Below are 19,489 nucleotides of genomic sequence, written 5' to 3' on the forward strand. Positions count from 1 at the left end.
AGCCTTTTTGAGAAGTCTCAGGCACTTTGACAGCGCAGTGACTGACTTACCCCAGGTCGACGGAGCCTTGGGGTCAAAGTTCCACCGATTGAAAACTGACCAAATCAGAGGCTGGAATATTCAATGGCAGCATCATCAGTAAAGTGCTGCTGTTAACAAACCGAGCTCGGGCATAGGAGCCAGATTAAAACCAGGCCACGGGTAACAGTGATGGCAGAATGGGGTGTAATGGGTTGGGTTGCAGTGGTGAGGGGGTGATCAAGGAGTGGTTGGAAGCAACAGCAAGGGAAAGGAATCAACATGGCTCCCCCATTCTCTCGATAGGCCTGTGGTCAAGAAACCAAATCCACCGCCCCCCTCCCCCACAACATCCTGATAGTCTGCAAACAACCCCACAGGGGTTTCTTCCTCAGGCTTCCCGCATGGAGAGGCATCTGGCCCACTGCAGGATTCGAGACAAAAGAACTGCAGATGCTGGGATCCAAAGTAGACAGGCCTGAGGCTGGAAGGACACAGCAAGCCAGGCAGCATCAGGAGGTTTCAGATGTAGTGGTGGGATTGGACTTTACGTGGGCATTAATGAAGTGCACTTAAGGTCCACAATTAGTGACGCGGTGGGCAAGCCATCCACAAGTCTTCCCATTGTTGTAACCACTTTCCCCCAGATACCAACTGCATCATGGGGGAGGTCACTCAATGGGTATCTTTCCTTGTGTGATTCTAATTGCTACCTGTTGAGATTGCAGGAGTTAAAGGATCTCACATAGCCGCTGCGATGTCCTTTACTGGCAGAATCGAGAACAAGGAAGTCATCATTTACAAATGATCAGTTACCCATATAAGACAGAAATTAGGAAGCTTTTGTTTCTCAAAGAGGGTTATGGTTTTTGGAATTCCCTTCCTTGAAAGGTAGAAACTTTAAATCTTTTTAAAGCAGAAGTAGATAAATTCTTGATGGCCAAGGGGATGAAAGATTATCAGGGATATTCAGGAATATGGAGTTGAGACTAAAATCCGATCTTATTAAATGGCAGAGCAGGCTGGAGGCACTAAGTAGCCTACCCCTGCTCAATGTTTGTGTTTATTGCGGAGAGATTTGTATCGACATTTCCTAAATGACATTTTTCAAAATGACTTATGGAGGTGAAGGATTATTTCTTGTAGAGAAAGGAACACATTCTTAATTTAGCTCTGTTCCAGGCATCACACCAGAGGGTTCAGTGAGGACAGAGCAGAGATCCAAACCCAGCTGTAGTCCTGTCAGAGTGAATTCGCCGTTCACCACAAATCGCACTGAAATAATCCTGTTAACATCTCACAGTATGGGAAAGCAATCAAAGTCAACAGCATCGGAAAACTGATATCAGCGAGGACCATTCTCAAGGACAAGTTGACAGTGCTGACCCTTGTCATTCATATAAAGAGTACTGTCACAGAATTAGCATCTCAACTATGAGTGATAATTCAGTCATCTCTATGTACAGTGGTGGCAGAGCATTACAGTTCACTCAGGAAGTCCAAGTTACTGCAGAAATGTACACCTTTATCTGTATGTTATAGCCTGGAGCTACAGCTAGTGATGGTAGAGGCTCCAGTTGGTTTCCATCCCAGGAATCGCTCCCCCTCTTACTGCTTACCATTAGCATCTGTTAGAAGGATTTGCAGCTTAATCCTTTTGGCCATGTTAGGAAGGCTATGAGTCCTGGTGAAGGATTATGCCCGAAATATTGAATCTCTTGGTCCTCAGATCCTGCCTGACCTGCTGTGGCTTTTCCAGCACCATACTTTATTGACTATGAATGCACCTTCCTTGACCATCAAGTTCGTTATGTTTATAAAATGTAGGAGCAAAATAGGCCATTCAGCCTTTCAAGTCTGCTGGTCCATTCAATGAGATCATGACTGATCTGAAAAACCTCAATTCTATTTTCCTTTCTTTTCCATATAACCCTTGATTGCCTTGCTGATTGAAAATCTGTCAATCACTACTTTGAATATATGTAATGACCCAGTGCCTTCTGCACTGTAGAATTTCACAGATTCACTGCCCTCTGAGAAAAGAAATTCCTCCTTCTCTCTGCCTTAAATGAGTGATTCCCCTCCTCGCTTTCCATTTTGAGACGATGTCCTCTGACCCTCGACTCTTCTGTGTTCACCCCATCAAATCCCCTAGGAATCCTATATATTTCAATAAGGCCGTCTCTCATTCTTCGGAACTCCAGTGGGAGTTCAGGCCCAATCTGCTCAATCTCTCCACATATGATAGTCCCTCCATAGCTGGTATCAGCCCAGTCAACTTTCTTGGGACTGCCTCCAATGTCAGTATATCTTTCCTTAAAGAAGGAGATTAAAGCTGTTCACAGTATTCCAGCAATATTCTATTTGGTGCCTGATGTAGTGTTAGCAAAATCTTTTTTTATACTCCATTCCCTTTGAAATAAAGGCCAATATTTCATTTGCCTTCCCTATTACTTGCTGAACCTGAATACTTACTATTGTGAGTTATGCATGAGGAAATCCAAATCCCTCTGTGCCATAGACTTCTGTAGGGAAAGTGGTAGATGCAGATACAGATATAACATTTAAAAGACATTGGACAGGTATATGACAGGAAAGGTTTAGGGGGATATGGGTGAAACGCAGGCAAGTGGAACAAGTTTAGTTTGGGAAAGCTGGTCAGCATGGACGGGTTGAACTGAAGGGTCTGTTTCGGTGCTGAATGATTCTATTTAGGTTCATCAATGGGACGAAACCCTGAGCTCTGATCAAGAGGAAGGACCCACTATGCCCTACATCCCCCTCCCTGAGTAAGGGTATATGTGTTATTATGATAGAGTCAATGTTTGATTGACCCTGCATTATATGTAACCAGCAGGGAAGATTGCCCTGAAATAAAAAACAAATTGCTATGGATTCTGGAGATCGGAAGTTGAAACAGAAAACACTGGAAAGGCTCAGTAGGTCTGGTGGTGGCATCTGAGGTGAAAGAAACACATTTACCATTTTGAGTCTAACTCTTCTTTCAAACTTACATGATATAACTCACAGCAGAAGATTTGTTTCACCACTAAAATTGATGGGAATGCCCATCACTTGTGTTACTGAATGAGTGGATCCGCTATGACACATTTTACAGACCAAGCAGCAAAGATGAAACTGGACCACAATGTTATAGATTTCCTTATATCTATTTATGAAAGAACACTGCATGTGTTAGTCATAGAGTCATAGAAATGTACAGCATGGAAAGAGACCCTTCAGTCCAACTCATCCATGCCGACCAGATAGCCTAAATTAATCAAGTCCCATTTGCCAGTAGTCGGTCCATATCCCTCTAAACTCTTCCTATTTATATACCCATTCAGATGCCTTTTAAATATTGTAATTGTTCCAACCTCCACCACTTCCTCTGGCAGCTCATTCCATACACACACCATCCTCTGCATGAAAAAGTTGTCCTTTAGGTCCCTTTTAAATCTTTCCCCTCTCACCTTAAAGCTCTAGTTTTTGACTGCCCCACCCAGGGAAAAAGACCTACCTATGTCCCCAGATTTTATAAATCTCTGTAAGGTTACCCGCCAGCCTCTGACGCTCCAGGGAAAACAGCCCCAGTCTATTCAGCCTCTCCCTATAGCTCAAAACCTCCAACTCTGCCAATATCCCTGTAAATGTTTTCTGAACCCTTTCAAGTTTCACAACAATCTTCTGAGAGGAAGGAGAACAAAATTGCATGCAGTATTCCAGTAGCAGCCGAACCAATGTCCTATAGAGCTGCAACATGACTCCAAACTGCTATCCTCAATAATCTGACCAATAAAGTCAAGTATACCAAGTGTCTTCTTCACTAACCTATCTACCTGTGACTCTACTTTCAAGAAATTATGAACCTGCACTCCAAGGTCTCTTTGTTCAGCAACACTCCCCAGGATCTTACAATTAAGTGCAGAAGGCCTGTCATGATTTGCCTTTCCAAAATGCAGCACCTCACATTTATCTAAATTAAACTCCATCTGCCACTCTTTGACAAATTGGCCCATCTGATCACGATCCCATCGTAATTTGAGGTAACCTTCTTCGCTGTCCACTACATTTCCAATTTTGGTGTCATCTGCAAATTTACTAACTATACCTCCTGTGTTCACATCCAAATCATTTATATAAATGACAGAAAGCATTGGACAAGGTACTGATCCTTGTGGCACATCACTGGTCACAGGCCTCCAGTCTGAAAATTGACCATCCACCACCACCATCTGTCTTCTACCTTCGAGCCAGTTCTGCATACAAATGGTTAGTTCTCCCTGTATTCCACGTGAAGTAATGTTGCAAACTAGTCTACTATGAGGAACCTTGTCAAATGCCTTACTGAAGTCCATATAGATCACATTCACCACTCATCAATCCTCTTTGTTACTTCTTCAAAAAGCTCAATCAAGTTCGTGAAACATAATTTCCCACGCACAAAGCCATGTTGACTATCCCGAGTCAGTCCTTGCTTTTCCAAATACATGTACATCCTGTCCCTCAGGATTCTCTCCAACAACTTGCCCACCACTGACATCAGGCTCACTGGTCTATAGTTCCCTGGCTTGTCCTTACCACCTTTCTTAAACAGTGGCACCACGTTTGCCAGCTTCCAGTCTTCCGGCACCTTACCTGTGATTATCGATGATACAAATATCTCAGCAAGGGGCCCAGCAATCACTTGCCTAGCTTCCCACAGAGTTCTTGGGTACACCAGGGATTTGACCATCTTTATGCCATCCAGCACCTCCTCTGCTGTAATATGGACATTTTTGAAGATGTCGCTATTTATTTCCCCACGTTCTCTGTCTTCCATTTCCTTCTCCACAATTAATGCTGATGCAAAATACTCATTTAGTATCTCCCCCATCTCCTGCGAATCTACATGTAGGCTGCCTTGCTGATCTTTAAGGAGTCCTATTTTCTCCCTTCTTACCTTTTTGTCCTTTAATGTGTTTGTAGAATCCCTTTGGATTCTCCTTAACCCTATTTGCCAAAACTATCTCATGTCCCTTTTTGCTCTCCTGATTTCCCTCTTAAGAATACTCCTACTGCCTTTATACTCTCTTAGGGAATCACTCGATTTCTGCTGTCTATACCTGACAGATGCTTCCTCCTTATTCTTGACCAAAACCTCCATTTTGGGCATCATCCAGCATTCCCTACACCTACCAGCCTTGCCCTTCACCCTAACAAGAACATACTGTCTCTGGACTGTCATTGTCTTATTTTTGAAGGCTTCCCATTTTCAGCCATCCCTTTACCTGTGAACATCTGCCCCAATCAACTTTTGAAAGTTCTTGCCAAATACCATCAAAATTGGCCTTCCTCAAATTTAGAACTTTATCTTCTAGAATTTTCACTATTTTAAAGCTAATAGAATTATGGTCACTGGCCACTAAGTGCTAGTCTAGACTAGCACTAGCACTAATCTAGACTAAGTACTCTCCAGTTGACTTCTCAGTCACCTGCCTTGCCTTATTTTCCAACACTAGGTAAAGTTTTGCACCTTCTCTAGTTGGTACATCCACATACTGAATCAGAAAATTTTCTTGTACAACTGAACAAATTCCTCTCCAACTAAACCCTTAACAGTCCCAATCTATGTTTGGAAAGTTAAAATCCCTACCATAACCACCCTATTTTTCTTATAGATAATGGAGATCTCCTTACAAATTTGCTTCTGAATTTCCCTCTGACTACCCTCTGACTGTTGACGGGTCTATAATACAATCTCAATAAGGTGTTCATCCCTTTCTTATTTCTCAGTTCCACCCAAATAGCATCCTTGAACTTATTCCCATGAATATCCTCCCTAAATACTGATGTAATGTTATCCTTAATCTAAAACACCACGCCTCCTCCCCTTACTTGCCCTCCTTTTCGATTTTTCCAATAGCTCCAAACCCTGGAACATTAAGCTGCCAGTCCTGTCCATTCCTGAGCCATGTGTCTGTAATTGCTATGATCACCCAGTCCCATGTTTCAAACTATGCCCTCCATTCATCTGCCTTACCTGTTAGGCTTCTTGCATTGGAATAAATGCGATTTAATTTATCAGTGCTGTCTTGTTCTCTACTTTGTTCTCTCCTGCCCTGTCTGTTTGACTTACTCTTTCTCCCAACAGCTCTAGTCTCAGACTGATATCGTTCCTCGATATCTCCCTGGCTCCCATCACCCCCACTTCTCTTACTAGTTTAAATCCTCCTGAGCAGCTCTCGTAAGTCTCCCCGCCTGTATATTAGCCCCCTTCCAATTCAGGTGCAATCCATCCTTCTTATGTAGGTCACTTTTACCCCAGAAGATATTCCAATGATCCAAAAATGTGAATCGTTGTCCCCATCACCAGCTTCTCAGCCTTGCATTCATCTGCTCTATCCTCCTATTTCTACCCTCACCAGTTCGTGACACAGGGAGTCGCACTAATTCCTGGACTCCGAGTCGGAGAGCAAGGACAGTTAAGAGTGCTAAGTCAAATGATGTCTTAACTGATGCCTTCTGGTCATGCATTCATTGTTTGCGCTTTTAAAGATGAAAGGGCCATTAAATCATTCACGTAATGGGATGTGTCAGCTTGCAGCTCGGCTGCTAGGCAACGTCGTGGAAATAGAGCTTTCTAGATCTGTTGGGGGGAAGGGAAGAGACAGGGTCCAGCCTCTGGGTAGTGGGGGAAGGGTGGCGACAAAGACAGTGGAGGATGGGGAGATGGGAAGGTGTGTCTGCTTATAATTTGGTGAAGCCATTTGCAATCGCTGGCAACAGTTCCAAGGGCAAAAGAGCATTTGACAGGGCGAGCTTCACTTGTGAACGGCCCTCAGTTCCAGACGCACAGTGTTCCACGATGACTCATATCATTGAGGAGATGGTACTTGCAATGAATTAAAAAGCAGCTCAGAGTCCAAAAGACGCTGTTACTACAAATTGCTGACATTAGTCAGGCAGCTGTACAACAACAAAGTGCATTTATCTGGCAGATATAATTTAGTGGAACTTGCCCAGACATTCTGCAGGGACAGTTTTTAAAGGAAATTTGATATCAAGTCAGACAAAGTCCTAAGTCTAGATTTCTTGTTGAATTCCTGGAGAATGGAGGGAGATTTGCCTATTCCTGGAGGATTCCTCAGGTGGCCTCCTGCCTCCTGACCTACATATGACTCCAGACACACAGCAATGTGATTGACTCTCTATTGTTGTCTGAAATGGCCTGACAAGTCACTTAGCTCAAGGATAACTAGGGGTGGACAATAAATGCTGGTCTTTCTAAACAGACCCATGCGCCGTGAAAGAATAAAAGAAAAAAATTGCATGAGTGGTTTAGACAAGTAAATCGAAACAAAAACTATTGCCATTGGCAGCAAAATGGAGAAGCAAAGGATATCATTTAAGGTGACTGGGAAAAGAAGGGTCTGGAATGCAGTGCCTCATAGTGCAGAGGAGAGAGGTTCCATTGGCACTTTCAGACACGAATTGGATACTTATCCAAAGAGAAAATAAGACTTGCAGAATTTTGAGGAAATAATGGAATAGGCGAAGCAACTCTGACAGAGAACAGGTAGGGACAGGATGGGCCAAATGGCCTCCTGTGCTGAAATCATTCCATGATTCCATGTCTGATATAATGACTGTCATTTTTGCTGGACCTGGAAACTTGAGCAACATTGAGGACATGTAGTTAAACTTTATGACTAGTGTACAAGACACAAGAGATGGCTAATGGTACCCTTCCGTGAATCTTGAAACATTAACTATGTTTCTGTCTCCACAGATGCTGCCGGTCCTGCTGAATTTCACCTACATTCTCTGTGGATATTTTATATGGCTATAGACTTTTCTGTTTATCTTCAGCACTCATTTCACTTCCTCCTTCTGTATCTTGCTGTTTCTCTTCACAGTGGCCCAATGATGAAATGTGTGAGTGGAATTAAACGAGTGGACACAAGAGTGGATTAGCTGCAGCTATGGTAGAGGGCTTTCACTGCGGCTATGAATTATGGGATAGCCTGCCTCCATTCAATCAAACCCTTGCAGCATGGGTATCATAATACAAAATTACCATATGCTCGATTGACATGATGCAGGCACTGTAAGGAAGGAATCCAATCTAATCTTTGCTGTGATGTTGGACAGTGTTTCTTCTAAGTTGTTTCATAGTTAGCTACTGTACGTTGATCATGCACAACGCAGCCCTTTCACGTTACTACTTCCACGACCATGCAAAAAAATTTAAAGAGAAATTGCAGCTAAATAAATTGCCCTCGCAATGCCAAATAAGACAGTTGTAGTGGAGGCCTGAGTCCATGAGGTAGAAAGGCAGAGGGAAATGATGTTTCTATAGAAGGCCAGGAGACCCTGAAGACTCAGACTGTCAAAAACAATGTGAGTCATTAGCCTGACCTGGTAATCTTGTCTGCAGGAATTTAAAAGACCTCCCTTCAGTCATCAAGGTCAGTGGATGCAGTTTCAACTGTTAACTCCCACTACCACGCCATCAGCTTCATATGCTGCTCAACGCACCACACTCCATCAGTCAGTAGTCAGAAATCAAGCTCAGCTTGCACATTTACCACTCCTACCCACATCTCACAGCCTCCACACACTTCCAACTATTCTGCTAAGACGAGAACATCACCCAAACATGTTGCAATGCACTGACACTTCTCTATTGCTGGAGAAGCTTGCCCAGGACATAAGGCAGCAGCAGGGAACTGGTGGGGAACAATGTTCGCCAATTTGTTAGGGTTCCTCTGATTCCTTGTGCTTCCTTCATTCCTCTGCTCCCAGAGTGGAGTGAGTCTATTGGAGAACATCACTCACTCATTCCCCTCTACAATTTATATTCATTATGGGCAGGAATTCGTCCAGGGAGAAAGGACATGAATTCCTGCTGGGAATGTGTTCCTGTTGGGAAAAGCTCCACCTTGGGAGGCCATTCTAAATTGCCCATAGTGTTAGGTGCATTAATCATAGCGAAATGGGTGTGGGTGGGTTACTCTTTGGAGGGTCGGGCCGAAGGACCTGTTTCCGCACTGTAAGGAAGGAATCCAATCTAATCTTTGCTGTGATGTTGGACAGTGTTCCTCTAAGTAGCAATGTACAGTAGCTAACTATGAAACAACTTAGAGGAAACACTGTCCAACATCACAGCAAAGATTAGATTGGATTCCTTCCTTACAGTGCGGAAACAGGCCCTTCAGCCCAACCACTCCACACCGACCCTCCAAAGGGTAACCCACCCAGACCCATTTCGCTATGATTAATGCACCTAAAACTTTGGGCAATTTAGAATGGCCAACTTACCTGACCTGACCTGACCTGCACATCTTTGGACTGTGGGAGGAAAGCGGAGCAACCGATGAAACCCACGCAGACACGGGGAGAACGTGTAAACTCCACACAGACAGTCACCCAAGGGTCCGAACCTGGGACTCTGGTGCTATGAGGCAGCAGTGTTAACCACTGAGCCACCATGTCACCCCTCTCTCACTATCCTGCTACATCATTGTCAATCCAAATTGTGCTCTGATGTTGACAGTTCCAGCACTTGCTGCAGTCTGAATGTACCTTCTGTTTAAGAGATACACAGACTACCTTTAGCAAACATAAGCAAATAAATTAGTGGGCGGCACGGTGACGCAGTGGTTAGTACTGCTGCCTCACAGCGCCAGAGACCCGGGTTCAATTCCCGCCTCAGGCGACTGACTGGAGTTTGCACGTTCTCCCCGTGTCTGCGTGGGTTTCCTCCGGGTGCTCCGGTTTCCTCCCACAGTCCAAAGATGTGCAGGTCAGGTGAATTGGCCATGCTAAATTGCCCGTAGTGTTAGGTAAGGGGTAAATGTAGGGGTATGGGTGGGTTGCGCTTCGGCGGGTTGGTGTGGGTTTGTTGGGCCGAAGGGCCTGTTTCCACACTGTAAGTAATCTAATCTAAATTTGGATCTCCTGCTGAGCGTGCAGCCAGTCAGTAGTACATTTCACACTGGGGTCAAGCTCTAATCTGGAATATTGTGAGCAGCTTTGGGCCTCATATCTGAGGAATGATGTGCTGGTGTTGGAGGAGATCCAGAGAAAGTTTACAAGAATGATCCTGGGGATGAAGGGTTTGTCATATGAGGAGCAGTCGCGGAGTCTAGGACTGTACTCCATGGAGTTTAGAAGGATGATTGAAACTTACAGAATACTGAGAGACCTGGATGCTTCCACTAGTAGGAGAGACTAGGACCTGAGGGCATAATTTATATTCATTATGGGCAGGAATTCGTCCAGGGAGAAAGGACATGAATTCCTGCTGGGAATGTGTTCCTGTTGGGAAAAGCTCCACCTTGGGAGGCCGACTTGTGGAAGTTAGCCTCATTATTTCTCCTTGAACATTAACCATTCTGTTTGATAGCTCAAAGACTTCTTTGCATTTGCATTTTTAGGTGGGCCTGTCAGCAGGGACCATCCTTTTCCTCGTTGGCCTAGCAACAGTCACTACTGGTTACCTGGTGCCCCCGAAGATCGAAGGTATCGGGGAGGCTGATTTCCTCGTGGTGGACAGGCGTGCCATCGAGTACAATGAGGCGCTGGAGGTCAGCAAGCTGGTGGGCGCCATCCTTTTCAGCGTGGGAGGAACAGCAATCGCAGCGTGCATTCTGGTTCTGACCCTTTCCAGGCATCCCCCCAGAGATGAAGAGAGACAATTTTCACCCATTCTGAAACGAGGCCCACTTGAAACAAAGCACAAAATGGCTCTAACAACTGGGTCACCAGGGGATGCCCAAATCCCTGTTAGCTTGTCAAGAGTACAGAGTATCCAACCCAAAACGGGAACCTGAGGGACCAGTGCCTAAGCCCTTTATGAAACAGGTCTCCTTTATAATGTGAATTCCAGTGTGAAGTCTTAATCAAATGGTCCCACTTCCATAGATTGGCTTTAAGAGGTGATTCCTTACTGATGTGAAAAGATTTCTGGCTGATCTGAATATTTAGGGCCCCAGCCCTTTCCTAACCCAAAATCCTGCATTTTACTTATCCAGGGGTGTTTCATTTGAAGGTCTATATCAGTAAAACCTGCCACCTTGAGTCTTTTCCTGTCCTCTTGTGCATTTCTAATTTCCATCACTCCACCACTGACACTCATTCCTTCCACTGCCTGTGCTCTGGATAAAAACAAAAGGCTCCTAATGCTGGAAATCTGAAAGTGCTGGAGAAACTCAGCAGGTCTGACAGCACCTGAAAGAGAGAAATAGAGTTAACATTTCGAGTCTAATATGACTTTTCTTCACAACGTGAAACATTAACTCTGTTTCTCTTACTACAGATGCTGCCAGACCTGCTGAGTTTCTCCAATATTCTCTGTTCTTTTTTCTCCTAAACCGTGGACTTCCCTTTCTAAAAAATCTCCATATACCTTTGTTGCTTTACAACGTTGCTTAGAATCTACCTCATGGGCAAAGTTTTCAAGCACCTGTCCTCATATCTCCTTATCTGCCTCAGTGTTCAATCTTGTTGCATTCAGACTTCTTTGAAATGCTTCGGGAATTTTAACAATGCTAAGACATTACATAATAGAACTTAGTGTTGTCGCTGCTGATTTCCTTAGTTCCTGTCAGCAACATTGTTGAGGAGAAGATTTTGGCAAGAAGACAAGTATAATGACACTCTGAGTCATGACATCCCCATATGTTCCATGAGTGTTCTGGTAACTTAGCTCAGCCTTTAACAAGCTGCTGCCCTCTTTAATTACCAGTTGTAATTGCTACCCATGTGGTAATTCAGGATTCAGAAATGGGAACTAAATCCATTGGCAAATCAGTTTGCTTTTGAGACAAGAAAAATGTCGTCTGGGTTTTGCTGAGGGCTTTGTGGTGCAGTGCTAGTGTCCCTATCTCTGAGTCTAGGAAGCCCAGGTTCAAGTCCCACCTGCTTTAAAAGTATGTCAGAGCATCTGTGAACAAGTTGATCAGGAAGTATATCCAGATTTTTTTGCTTGGGAGCCTCAGATTCTTTAATACAATTACAAGCATCTCTTCCCCTCCCCACTCCAAATAGAAATGTCGGGAAAGACACAACATAATGCAAGCAAGTGACTTGGAATGATAAAACAATGCTGCTCTGGATCAATGACAGGCTTGCCCTTAAAGGACCTCTTAGCACCTGGACTGTACTGCCTGAAAACATGGTGGAAGCAGATTCATTTGTAATTTTCCAAAAATGTTTTCATTTGGACGGGGTGACCAAAAACTTGGTTACCATAAATATAAGATAATTATTAAGAAATCCAATAAAGGATTCTAGATAAATTTATTTTCTCAGTGAACAAGAGCATTGAGTCCAATTTTGGAATGATTCTGTTTACTTCTCTGCAAAAAGGAATTGGATATATAATCGAAAGAGAGACATTTGCAGGGCTGTGGGATAACAGCAGGAGTTTGGGTCAAATCAAACTGTTCCTAAAACAGACACAGGAGCAGTGATCAGCCCAGTCAGTCAATCAAGTCTGAACCGTCGTCCAATGAGATCATGGCTATTCCAATAACCCTCAACACTTTCCTGCCATTTTCCCATAACTCTCCATTCCCTTTGCTGATTAATGATCTGTCTGTCTCAGTCTTGGATATATTTTAATCTGGACAGTCCTCTGCAAGAAAGAATTCCACAGATTCACACCTTCTGAGAGAAGATTTTCCTCCTTATCTCTGTCTTAGGTGTGCAATCCCTTACTCTATATTTATGTGTTAGCACAGACAAGATGGATGGAGTAGCCTCCTTTTGTCTATTATTCACTGCTATGACTTCAGAATTCCATGATCCACGACTAGTTTTCCATTTCAGAGCACTTACTGCTGTTCAAAGTGTTTGATCTGTGCATGCGAAGATCCAAGTTACTACATATCTTGTGCCATGTGAGAGATGATTAGGCATGGCGTCCCTGTGCAATGTTTACCCACCTCAGTGAACTGTTGTGTGGATGGTGGCAGATTGACATGTCACTTCCTCAGCATGAGTGACCACTGAGGGTGCTGAATATCCCAGCAACGCAGCAGTGATATAGACCAGAACTAAAGAACAGACATGTGCAACCCTCTCACCTGAAGAAACTGTGAGGCATGTGGCGATCTATCGAAGAAGTAATTGGATTGGACTGACTGTGCCCTTTATTGGATCAGAACATGTTGTCAGCTCTGAGGCCTGTGTCGGAGGCCATCTCAATATTATGAGGTGATTTCATTCCCCCTTTTGCTATTTTATTGAATTCCCTTTGAAAGTGCTGCTTTTGACAAGCTTTTGAGCAGCTCATTCCAATTCACAATTTAAAACACAGTCTTCATCGTCCCTCTGTTTTGATTTGAAATTTCTCTGTGATTACTGACCTCTCACCGGTGGAAATACCTCTTTAGATACACTCTTAAGAAAACCCACACAACTTTGAGAAGCCCCTCTTGAAGTCATTAATGTTTCCAGCACTGAAGAAGACCCAATAGCCCATCGCATCTGCATTGGCCAAAAACAGGCACTTCATTATTCTCATCCCATTTTCTATCCCATAGTATTGTATGCATCAGAAGTGCGCATTGAAATATTTCTTAAGTGTAAAGATGGTTTCTGTCTCTACCACCTTTACAGGCAGTGAGTTCCAAATTCCCACCATTTTCTGAGTGGAACAAAATTTCTCCTCTAAACTTCCTGCCCTTAAGTCTCTGCCCCTGGTCATTGATGGCTCCATCAAAGGGAAAAGTTCCTTCCTGTTTATCCTGTATACACCCAATATAATTTGATACATCTTAGTCATGTCACCCCTCAGTCTCCTCTGCTCTAAGGAAAACAACTCCAATACCTCAACATAACTAAAACTCTCCAGTCCAGGCAACATTCTGGTAAATCTCCTCCGCATCATCTCCAGTACTGTCACAACCCTCCTATAACGTGGATTCCAGAACTGAACAACAGTCTCAGCTGTGGCCTAACCAAATTTTCCATGCAGAGAACAATTCCTGCTTTTCCCGTCTCGTTATGGAACTGAAGTTCCACATATGTCACAGAGGTATCTTTTGCACCCTTTCTCCAAGGTTGCAATTTCCTATTGATCGGTTTGTGAAAACTGAGACTTTTCTTTCCAGCTTTTGCACCAAAGGGTCTTTGACACAGGGAAAATTCCATTGGGTTCTCCCAACATCGCAGAGAGCTTGTCCGATTCACCATCAAGTCACCAAAATGGATGTAAAGTTAAACTGCATAAAACTGGACACTCCACTTATGGTGCCTTTACTCACATCCAATCTTTGTCCCTTCATTATTCCAAGATAGCCAATAAGTCAAGGCAAGGAGACTGGAAACTTTCTCCATTTTTTTGAAGCAGTTCAGAGAAGGTTGGCAAGACTGATTCCTGAGTTAAAGGGGTTGGCTTATGAGGGAAAGATGAGCAGGTTGGGCTGATGCTCATTGGAGTTTAGAAGAACAGGAGGTGATCATATTGAAACATGTAAGAATCCAAGGGACCTTGACAAGGCAGAGACTTCCCTTATGGGAAATCTAGAACTGGGGGCATGGTTTAAAAATAAGAGGTCTCCCTTTTAAAACAGAGATGAGAAACTCCTCCTCTTAGATTATCAAGCCTGGTTGGAATTCTCTACCACAGACAGAAATGGAAGTGGATTGTCGAAGGCTGAGTTTGACAAATTTCTGATTTATAAGTGAGTCAAGGTTTATGAGGGATAGACAGGGAAGTGAAGTTAAGGCCACAATCAAATCTACTGCGATCTAATTAATACAAAGCAGGCTCCAAATGGCCTATTTCTTATGTGCTCCCCCATCTAAGTGTGTTTGTGTGAATTTCCTTCACCTCAATAAAGTTTCTCATTCTGCTTAGAAGACAAAAAGAATTAAAAAGGCATAAGAATTAGGAGCAGGAGTGGGCCATTCAGCCCCTCAAGCCTGCTCTGCCGTTTATTATGATCATGGCTGATCTCATCTCGGCCTCGACTCCATTTTCTTGCCTGATTTCCACAACCCTTCAACCCATTACTAATTAAAAATCTGTCTATCTCCTTGTTAAATTTACTCAATGCTCCAGCATGCACTATACTCTAGGGCAGTGAACTTGACAGATTCATAATCTTTTCAGACAAGTAATTTCCCCATATCTCTGTTTTAACTAAGACCGTGAGAAATAGGAGCAGGAGTAGGCCATTCAGGCCCTCAAGCCTGCTTCACCAATCAATAGGATCACGGCAGATCCAGTGACATTCCTCACGTCCATTTTCCTGTGTTTTTCCCCATAACCATTGATTCCCCGACTGATGAAGAATCTATCTCAGCCTTAAATATACACAAGGACTGTGTTCCCACAGCTCTCTGCGGCAAGGAGTTCCAAAGATTCACAACCCTCTGAGAGAAGAAATTCCTCCTCAGTCTTAAATTGGTGTCCCTTTGTTCTGAGACTGTGTCCTGTGGTCCCAGACTCTGCATTTGGAGGAAACATTGTCTTCAACATTTACTGTCAAGCTGTTACCTCTTATCCTAACACAATGACTTCTCATTGCTCCATAAGGGGAAACGTCTACTTTACATATTCTTTGTCAATCTTCTTTAGCACCATATATGTCTCAATTAGATCCAGAAAGAGTAGGCCCAAACTGCACAAACTCTCTTCATGAGACACACCCCTCATTTCAAGAATGGACCCACTGACAGAAAATATAATTTCAGAACAGAGTTGCATATTTGGGTCACCAACTTTGTCACAATTTATTCATGCAGATGTCATCACATGACCTCCAGGTGTCAACAGCCCTACCCTCACTCTCCCACCATTGGTTGCCTAAGATATCCCTCTTTGTGACATCCTATCCTCCCAAACCAATTGGAAAGCAAAGAAGACTCTTCATTATCTGATCAGATCATTCCAGGTTCAATTAGGCAGTCAAACTGCCATCAACTGCCCATATCTTACAGTTTAATAAATAAAAACATTCAGAATTTTGTTTTCTGTGTTAATTTGTTTTAGTGCCCCCTCCCCGGACACTTTTGGAAGGTTGTTACGCTAGAGGCACAATGTTACATCACCTCCATTTTTTCCCACTGTATTCATATTCCCATAACCTTAAACACCTCAGGGCTGCCTTGAGTCCAATAAATGTTCAGGCAACCTGAATTAAATGGGTTTCTGATCAATGCAGCATGTATAATCCAAACAGCTGCTTTCAGGGTTCACCACTTGACCTGTTCCATGAAGGGAAACCAATTCTCAGTTAGAGATGTTCATTGATAACCCACCTCCTGACAGACGGTGTATTTAAACAAACCAATCACATCGGACTCCACCTTCATTCTAAAACTGCTGTTGGCATACCTTCATGAAAATAAACATAAAATAAAAATAACTGTGTTGCTGCTGACTGCAGAGTCTTTCTTTTCATTGTGAACATTTACTGAGATTTAATCCTTTATTTACAGTTCTCTTTCCTTGTTCCACTTGTTGTATTTTGAACTTTCATAAAGACAGATTCAAATGTGCAGAAAAGGCCCTTCAGTCCACTGAGTCTGTGATAACTACCACAAAGGCACACTAATCCCAATTTCCTGTATTTATCCCATATCCTTGAATATTGTGATATTTCAAATACACACCCGAATATCTTTTAAAGGTTGTAAGGTTTCCAGCCTCCACTACTCTTTCTGACAGTACATTGCAGATTCCCACCACCTGCTGAATGAAAAAGATTTTTTCTCAAATCGTCTGTGAATCTCCTGTCTTTTACACTAAAACTATGCCCTCTCGTGATTGATCCCTCAACCAAGGAGAACAGCTGCATTCTATCCACCCTGTCCATATCCCTCATAATCTTAATCATCTCAGTCATGCCCACCCCCCCGGCCCCCAGTGTTTTCTGCTCTAGAGAAAATAATCAAAGCCTATCTCGTCTCTCCTTATAGCTCAATTGCTCTAACCCAGGCAACATCTTGGAGAACTTCCTCTGTACTCCATTTAGCACTATCACATTCTTCTGCAGTGAGGTGACCAGAACTGCTCACAGTACACTTATTGCAGGCTGTATAACTCCAACATGACCTCCTTACTCTTAAACTCTTGAGCCACGACTGATGAAAGCAAGTGTCTCATATACCTTCTTAACTATCCTATTCATGTTGTCTGTCAACTTCATGAATCTGAGTGATTAACCCAAGATCCCTATGTTCCTTCCAGCTACTAAGTGTTCTGCCATTCATTGAATGCACACTCATCTTGTTTCTTCTAAAGTGCATTACTTCACACTTACGAGGGTTAAATGCCATCTGCCATTGCTCTGCTAACTCATCTAACCCATCTTCCTGTAACCTACAACCATCTTCTTCGCAACTAACCAATCTTGGTGATATCTGCAAATTTGCTTAACATTCCCCCCACATTTTCATCTATACCATTTATGTATAAAACAAACAATAAGGGTCCCAGTACTGATCCTTGTGGTATCCTGCCAGACGCCAGCCTCCAGTCACTCAAACAGCCTTCTACCACTACACTTTGTGTCTATGACTAAGTCAGTGTCAGATCCATCTCACCGTGTTTCCCAGAATTCCATGTGCTTTAACCTTCTCAATCAGGCTCCCATGCAGAACCTTGTCAAAAGCTTTGCTAAACTCCATATCAACTACATCAGCTGAACTTCCCTCATTCACACACTTGACCACATTTTCGAAAACATCTAATGGCCTCCCTCTGACAAAGCCATGCTGACTCCATCACTAATTATCCCAAACCTTTCCAAGTGGATACTTGTTCTCTCCTTCAGAAATTTCTCCAATAGTTTCACTACCATTAATGTGAGACTCACCCGTCTGTAAGTTCTTGTTTCACTTCTATCACCCTTCTTACAAAGTGGAACCAACTAGCTGTCCTCCAGTCCTCTGGAACTTGCACTGTGGCCAGAGAGGAATTAAAAATTTGTATTAGAGCTTCTGCAATTCATTAAGGCCAGGGGATTTGTCCATTTTTAAGCCCAACAGAGCCTCCAATTTCCTACGTCAAACTGTGTAGATTCCTCATAGTCCCTTTTCCTGAATTCCAGAACCTATGTTCTCCTTTTCCAGAATGAAAAATCAAAGGGAAATATTTAGTTAATCCTTACAAAATCCTGTGGCTTCACACACGCGTTGCCTAATGGGCCCTTGGTTAACCTCTTCCTTTTAATGTATTTATAAACTATTTTAGGATTCTCCCTAATCTTGTTCGTAAGTCCTATTTCCATGATTTTCTTTCTGTGTTATTCCATCTCTCCCTTCAGATTCAAGGCAGCCGACAGTGGGCTGGGGGGGAGGAGGGATGGAGAGGTATGGGGGATTTGGTGGTGGGAACTGTTGGGGCAGTTACAATAGATGTTATACTTACACTTGTGTAAATCCTCTGTCACTCATGTCCTGACACAGCACTGCTGTAAGTGTGTAGGATTCCACGGGCATCCACAATATTATGTAACTATTCCCCACTCTGAAGTTTTACTGGAGGAATAAGCTTGGAAATGACCTCATGCGATTGGGACACCAGTCACCACCACCTCCCACAACTTCATTTCTGGAGAGCAAGAACCAAATCGTTTGCCTTGTCCATTTGAGCAAAAGAATGGAGAGGGTAGGATGTGTCAGTTGCCTTCAATCTGAAGGAAGAGGGAGGGAATTTCCAACCAAAGGAGTCCACTTTACAGCAATTTGTCTATTTACTCTGCAAACAGTCTACAAAGTCTATTTAAAAAGAACACTTTGACACAATAGGAAACAGAACTCGGGACTGAAACTGCAGTGGCATCTCACAGGGGAAGAAATATTTCCCAGCAAATTGCAGTTGGAGGATCGTTATTTTTTTTCCTATTCATTCATGGGATGAGGGCGTCACTGGCTAGGCCAGCACATATTGCTCATCTCTAATTGCCCAAAGGGCAGTTAAGAGTAAACCACATTGCTGTGGGTCTGGAGTCACATGTAGGCCAGGTCAGGTAAGGATGGCAGATTTCCTTCAGTAAACGTCATTGGTGAGCAAAATGGGCATTTTCCCAAAAATTGACAATGGTTTCATGGTCATCATTAGTCTCTTAATTCCCAAGTAGTTTTGTTTAATTCAAATTCCATCATTGGGACTCAGGTCCCAAGAACATCTCTTGGGTCTTGAGACTAATGTTGATTGTGTGGTGCTGGAAAAGCACAGCAGGTCAGGCAGCATCTGAGGAGCAGGAGAATCGACGTTTCGGGGATAAGCCCTTTATCAGGAATGAGGCTTGTGGGCCAGGTGGCAGAGAGATAAATGGGAGGGGAGTGGGGTTGGGGGGAAGGTAGCTGACAATGCGGTAGAGAGAAGGAGGGGGAGAAGGTGATAGTTTGGAGAGGAGGGTGGAGCGGATAAGTGGGAAAGATGGTGGACAGGTCGAGAGAGTGGAGGCTTAAGACTAGGATAATGTGGGGAGAGGGGAAATGAGGAAACTGGTGAAATCCATATTGA

The 19,489-nt window shown here is 43.4% G+C and overlaps 1 protein-coding gene across 2 annotated transcripts in view; it reads left to right on the forward strand.

Moving 5' to 3' along the window:
- Positions 1-16,397, forward strand: part of LOC122560285 (neurensin-1-like) — a 50,964-nt gene extending 34,567 nt beyond the window's left edge. For both annotated transcript variants that reach the window (XM_043710835.2, XM_087994742.1), the window contains exon 3: positions 10,440-16,397. In XM_043710835.2, coding sequence (XP_043566770.1) covers positions 10,440-10,835 — 396 coding nt within the window. In that variant the 3' untranslated portion in view covers positions 10,836-16,397. The remainder of the gene's footprint in view (positions 1-10,439) is intronic.
- Positions 16,398-19,489: the final 3,092 nt, after the last annotated feature.

Source organism: Chiloscyllium plagiosum, unplaced genomic scaffold, assembly GCF_037043375.1.
Source record: "Chiloscyllium plagiosum isolate Xiang-an unplaced genomic scaffold, Cpla_swu_hap1 HiC_scaffold_15, whole genome shotgun sequence".
Lineage (NCBI taxonomy): Eukaryota > Metazoa > Chordata > Chondrichthyes > Orectolobiformes > Hemiscylliidae > Chiloscyllium > Chiloscyllium plagiosum.